Source organism: Chrysochloris asiatica, unplaced genomic scaffold, assembly GCF_000296735.1.
Source record: "Chrysochloris asiatica unplaced genomic scaffold, ChrAsi1.0 scaffold00190, whole genome shotgun sequence".
Taxonomy (NCBI): Eukaryota; Metazoa; Chordata; class Mammalia; order Afrosoricida; family Chrysochloridae; genus Chrysochloris; species Chrysochloris asiatica.
Window position 1 is genome coordinate 667,631 of NW_006408708.1, and position 6,862 is coordinate 674,492.

At 35.8% G+C, this 6,862-nt stretch overlaps 1 protein-coding gene across 1 annotated transcript in view; it reads left to right on the forward strand.

The window, feature by feature from the left end:
• The window catches only part of SMARCA5 (SWI/SNF related, matrix associated, actin dependent regulator of chromatin, subfamily a, member 5), a 73,693-nt gene that overhangs the window by 34,401 nt on the left and 32,430 nt on the right, over positions 1-6,862 (forward strand). The window contains exons 4-7 of the mRNA XM_006872281.1: positions 2,185-2,285; positions 3,467-3,646; positions 5,898-6,053; positions 6,146-6,277. Coding sequence (XP_006872343.1) covers positions 2,185-2,285; positions 3,467-3,646; positions 5,898-6,053; positions 6,146-6,277 — 569 coding nt within the window. The remainder of the gene's footprint in view (positions 1-2,184; positions 2,286-3,466; positions 3,647-5,897; positions 6,054-6,145; positions 6,278-6,862) is intronic.

Genomic DNA, 6,862 nt, shown 5'->3' on the forward strand with positions numbered 1-6,862 from the left:
AGACAGCAAGGGACCAATGAATAGATACCAAAAAAGAAGAATGTCCACACCTTTATCTCAGCGGTTCTGCCAGGTGTCTGTGGCCGATCCGATCTTTCTCCCACGTGGTCTCACCCAATTGCTTATGCCACAAATTCCCCCAGCTGTGAGCCTTCCAACCTTCTAATTATTCCTTTTTATGTGGTTCAGAGTTCTGGGACCATCCCCTGAACCTGCTTGGTTGGGGATTCTGTGTTGTTGGCGGAGCTCTCTGCTATACGGCCACTCGATCCGCCATCTTGTTTGTTCCTCTGATGATCTTTCTTTGAAGATGTATCTTCTGTCACTCTAGCTGTTCCAGGCTGGTCTGCTTCTCCTTTCTAATGGGAATGCCCCACTTCATAAGGTTCTGGATGGAACTCAGGATTCCATGTAAGGTCCTATACTTGCAAGAGGCCCATTTCACTGGGCAAGTTTTAGAACCCTTTTTAAGGATTTCAGTCAGTTATACGCTTAAGACGGGCTTATGAGTTTTCTGTAATCATGGTTCCCAATATTCCTTTCTAACCCACTCAAGTGCCTATTTTACAGTAGTAGGCAAGGGAAACTAATATTCATAAGGCAGTCAAGCATTTTTGTATTATTTCCCTTCTTCAAGCTATACCTAGAGCCCTGTATCCCAGAGCCCTGTTGTTCCAAGGTTGAGCATGCATCACTATTTACCTCTGTCCCACTAGGCCATACAGATCTGTCTCAGTGTTCCCCTATCTATCTTGTTCTTCCACCTCCTCCCCTTTTTTGTATTGCCCTCTCCAACCCCGAACTAAATCCCCCGCCAAAACTCCATTGTTGTGGTTTCCTTATATTCTATTAATTCTTCATTCTATTTAAGACAGCCTATTTTATCCTGTAGTCTACCTGACCTTCATACCACCTGGTCCTCTGTTCCTGTGTTTATGTTCTTTTACAACGTTGTAATTGTTTTGATCATAGACTGACTTCCCAGATCCTCTGTTCTTACAATTTTATTCTGTTCTTGACTCTTCCATTTGTCAGTTGAGTTCAGGATGATGTTGCCACATATGTCATTCTGTAGTTGTTGTCTGTTCTTGTTGGTTCTCAGTCCACAGAACTACCTTTAGGATGTTTTTCATAGCAGGGTTGGCTTTGGCAAAATCCCTTAGCTTCTGTTTATCTTAGAATGTTTTGATTACACCATCGTATTTGATTGCCACCTCTGCTGGGTAGAGGATTCTTGGGTGGTCATTTTTTTCTTTCAGTGTTTTATATATGTCTCCCCCATTGCCTTCTTGCCTGCATGGTTTCTGTTGAGAGATCCGAACTTAATCTGACTTGCTTGCCTTTTTCTGTTACACTTCTCTTTTATCTAGCTGCTTTCAGGATTCTGGCCTTATCTTTGATTTTGGAGAGCTTGATTATTATATGTCTAGGTGATTTTCTTTTAGGGTCTGTCCTTCCTGGGGTTTGGTGAACTTCTTGAATGCTTATATCTTTTCGCTTTTCAGGATGTTAGGGAAATTTTCTTCCAGAAGCTCTTCAACTGTGTCTTCTGTGGACTTGTGTGATTCTTCCTGTTCCGGAATATAGATAATTCTTAAGTTATTCCTCTTCATGTTGTCCAACATGAATCTTAGGCCTTCTTCAGATTTTTTTTAATAGTTTTTTGTGTTTGCTCTTCTATCTTAGTAGTGTTGAGAGATTTATTTTCTAGCTCACTAGTTCTGGCTTCTATCTCTTTAGTTCTACTCCTTTGCCCTTTTAGTGTATTGTCCATTTCTGATATTCTATTATCAATAGTTTGGACCTCTTTCTGTAGGTTTTGAATTGTTTCCAATGCTGTACCTAACTTTTTTGATTATTCCTATAGTGTTTTCCTGACTTCTTCCTTATCTTTCTCCACTAATGTTTTGATACATTTTATAATCATTTTTCTGAATTCCTTCTCAGGCATTTCTAAAGCCTGCCCATCTGCCAGTATGGAGTGTAGGTCTCCTTCCAGCTCATTTGCCTCAGACACTTTATCTCATTTCTGGACATGTGCTGATAGGATCACTGCTTCTGTTTTTTGGGGTATATTAGACATGTATAGGCTTAAGTTAAAATTTTTGAGTGTTAGCAGGAAGGGGACAGTTCATTTGTATTTTTTATCTTTAAAGTGTATTATGCTTTTCTTTTTGTTTCCAGATGTAAAGTGGGGTAAATTGAGAGATTATCAGGTCCGAGGATTAAATTGGCTCATCTCTTTATATGAGAATGGCATCAATGGTATCCTTGCAGATGAAATGGTATGTGATTTTGTAGGCCATGTTTTGTCATTGAAATGTTTTAGACCATTGTGTTTATAAAAGTTACATAACAAATACATGGTTTTAGTGATTGCATTGTGAAGCTATTAGCAGATTTATCCTGTGTCACACTGATATGTGCAGTTTGCTTAAACTGCATAAGTGATATCTGCATTTGTGAGGAATTTTCCAAAAAATGGAAGAAATTAAAAAAGTATATTTTGAGAAGCAGAGTTTAGACTTAAAATTTTTTTATCCTGTTTATGTAGCTAAAAGTAACAGCTGATAGCAGTTTGACTATTTTATTCATTTCTGTACAACATAATTGAGGTCAACAAATGTTTTCCGGTAGTAAATATCTTTTTCTACGGTGGCAACTCCTTTAGTTCTGTTTCAGACATTCAGAACATTTTAATACTAAATTACCACTTAATACAATTAATGTTTTAAAAAGTTTTTTTGTATTTTTAGTGCTAAAACACGTAATTGCTTGTTAAAAGCATGCGTAAATAAGAAATAGGTTTCAGTTGCAGTTTTGTTGGTGACCTTTGGGGAGTTAGTTAAACTTTCTGGGTCTTATAGGGATGATAATTGTACTTCCATCATAGGCTTACAAAGATTAAATGACAGCAGTTAAAACTGAACACATATTAAGTTCTTTATGATATCTATTACAGATATATAGTGTTTTGTCCTGGTGTGAAAAGCTGTAGAATAAACACTGACTGTTAGCCAGTTCAAACTTACCAGCTTTTCTTTGGAAACCTTATACTTACAGGGTAGATATGAGCTGGAACAGGCTCAACAACACTTAACAACAACAGCAAAGTAACCCTGGAGGTTCTGGCTTAGGCATTGGCTTGATACCTCTAGGTTGGTGGCTGAAAGTCGTCATCTGCACTGTGGGAGAATGATGAAGCTTACCTTTGCCTGTAAAAATTTAGTCTCACATACCCATTATATATGAGTTGGAATTGACTCAGTGGCAGTGTGTTTGGTTTTATATACATGTTGTTATTAGAGTGCTTGTCCAGGAGCAGCTGGTGGGTTTGAACTGCTGACCCTGTGGTTCCAAGTCCAATGATTACTTTATATACATAAGGGGTTAGTATAGATATGGGAAATATTTTGCTTTTGTAGTTTGTTCTTTACTTCATTGTAGTTATTCTGAACGCTTTCAGGGTCTAGGAAAGACTCTTCAAACAATTTCTCTTCTTGGATACATGAAACACTATAGAAACATTCCTGGTCCACATATGGTTTTGGTTCCTAAGTCTACATTACACAACTGGATGAGTGAGTTCAAGAGATGGGTGCCAACACTAAGATCTGTTTGTTTGATAGGAGATAAAGAACAAAGAGTAAGTCTTTATATTTCATGATATTTTTTATAGTAAAAGAACTTGACTTGTGGGGGGGGGAACTGACTGGAGGAGGGCTTGAAAAAAGTTGGTCCTATAATAAACTTGAATTTTTCAAATAGTAATTTATAAAGTCATTTGATGGTTTAGAAATGACTGGGTAAAAGAGACTAATCATCTGTAAGGATATAGTTTGTGTCTTGTTTGGAAATGATTGTGCAATTGAAAAGATCTTTGTTTTTGTTCTAGATGTGTTTTTTTTTTTTTTTTTTAATTTGCACATCTCTTTTATTTCCATTAGAAAAATATTATCTATATAAAATTTTGGTCCACTTCTTCTTTGCCTATGCCATTCAAGTTAAATACTTGAATCTTATTAAAGTGAAAGCAGAATTGTGTGAGAACGAAACATATGTTACACTATTAAATTAGTAGAATTTAATTAGGTCAGTGTGTGTTATTATTTCTCAAGTAGAGTAAATCATATTTCTGCATGCTGTTTCCCTTGTACTTATTTGAGTAACTGTGTAATGAGCAAACCTTCTTCCACATTCAGTGATGTGAGTGTGCACAAATGCTATCTTTATCATTATTAACTGGATTCCTCCTCTAATCTTCAATTCCCCATTATAAGGAATTTCCACAATGATCTTCAGATATTTTAGTTAAATTTCCACTTCAAACATTAATTGTACAGAGTAAGTGTGGATTTAAAAATAGTATAGAAATTCCAGACAAATTAACGTTGGGCCCATTTATAGTCATGCTAAGAAGAGTAGTCCTTGAAAGCTATTGCTTCTATCTCAATGAGGCGCCCTTTGGGCAAAACAGCAACTTGGTAAGCAGGTCTCGCAGGAAAACTACTCTTGAAATACTGTGCGTAGAGTAGACTTCATTGACCGCAGCAAAGTCATTTATGTCAACCAGCAACACAGTTGTCTTTACTACATTACTGAAATCACAGCCTGTCACTTTCAGAATCTCACCCATGTTTGTAAGAGCTTGTTTAGCGTCTTCTACCACCCCTCCTGGTACAAGCTGTCCTTTTGTTAACTAACACAGCTTGACTGCAATGACAGAAATCTGTAGGGACCAATGGCCCCCCTGGGGCTTTCACAGTGCTGATCATCTTTTTGATAAAGAAAGACATGGCTACTCCTTTTGGTCAGTGGAAAGTGCAAAACACTCACTATACCAGCCTCACTCCTCACTGAACTAATCCTCGATGTGTTATTTTTTAAAGAAGTTTTGAGTGTGTGAGGTGGTTGGAAATTTATTAAATTCAGGTTTTTAGATTGGTGTTTATAATGTTATTAATCACAGAATAGTAATTTAAAATTTAGAGAGGAAGTCAATGATAGTAATTGGTGAATTAGTATGATTTTTACCAAAATAAACTGACATGTAGATTGGTTGTCACAAATTCTTTTTTAGAAGACGACATGGAAATAGTGACCATTGAGTTTGCAGCTCAGATTAAAATTAAAGCACTTACTCATGCTGTATCGAAAGACTGTTTCTGTTATTTCATTTTTCCTTTATTTATCTACCAGTAATTCTAGGTTTGCCCCTCTCCTTTTATTCTTTTTAAAGTTATCAAATTGCTTTTGATGATTTGGGCTTCAATGGCTTTAACACTATCTCAGTTTTTTTCACCTTTAGAATGAAAATTTAGAATAGAGCCCATCTCATTGGGAAGGTTATCAGATCAATACTTAAAACTTGAAAGGAATGAAAATGCTACAGCCTTTAGTCCTGTTTTTGTATGTCAGACACTCTTTTCTATTTTGCCTGAACTTGTCTCCTTAGAATTTCAGGATTAAGGTCATTGTAAAAAGAAGACATTTTAAGTTACTACAATTAACTGTTGATATATTTTGATAAGATAACTTTGATGTTTAAATGATTAATGAAGTTAATTTAGAAGGGTAGAGCTGGTTCTAGATGTTTGAATAATATAGCAACTCTAATTCTTTTTAGTATTCCACCCTCTTTTATGAGTCCTGATGTGGTGCTGTAGGAAAAGCATTGGACTGGTTGGTTAGGACTTTTGGCTTTACATTCTACCAAAAGGTTGGAAGTTAAAAATCTACCATCTGTTCTTGTAATACCCTATGCAGGGTCATTATGAGTTTGAACCGACTTGTTGGCACACAATAGCCCTTTTTGCATAATAGATTACTTGTCATCAATATATTTAATGAACAGTTAATTTTTACATAAATTTTTTATTTCCACTTTTGTCATACAGGCTGCTTTTGTCAGAGACGTTTTATTACCAGGAGAATGGGATGTATGTGTAACATCTTATGAGATGCTTATTAAAGAGAAGTCTGTGTTTAAAAAATTTAATTGGAGGTACTTAGTTATAGATGAAGCTCACAGGATCAAAAATGAAAAATCTAAGGTAACTTGATATTTGAATGGGAACATCTTCTTGACAAATGTATGATCACTATGTAGAATATCCTAATGATGAATTTTTTTCTTTTCTTTCAGTTGTCAGAAATAGTGAGGGAATTCAAGACTACAAATAGACTATTATTAACTGGAACACCTCTTCAGAATAATTTGCATGAGCTCTGGTCACTTCTTAACTTTCTGTTGCCAGATGTATTTAACTCAGCTGATGTAAGTATTTCTAATTGTTTTCTGGTTAAAGTTGTGATGTTTTGTCTAGTACCATATATGTTAGCATAGTGGTTACAAATTGGGCTGCTAACCTCAGGGTCAGCAGTTTGAAACTACCAGCTGTTCCGAGAGAGAAAGATAAGGCTTTCTGCTCCTGTGAAGATTTACAGCCTTGGAAACCCTGTATAGGGTCGCTATGAGTCGGAACTGACTTCACAGCACATAACAACAACATGTATGTTTTTAATAGAATTAGCCAGTCATTCAGCACTGTTAGAAATAATGAGTTAATTGTTAATTTTTCATATTTTTTATATAGTTAGCATGGTGTGACCTACTACAATGTCTGTGAATTCTGAAAATTTACTTTGAAATAACTGCTTTATATTAATTTGAAATAATTGTTTCTCTGGAATGGCAGGGTTTTTCATTTTTTATTTCATAGTCACGTTGGCCTCACTGTTTGGTGGCTCTAGGTTGACTGCTTATGTGTTCATGGTGCTGACCAAAGTATTTTGTAACACAATTTGTGAAATTTGTGTCTAATCTGGTAAAATCTGTCAAGCCATTTTTTTTTTTTTTTTA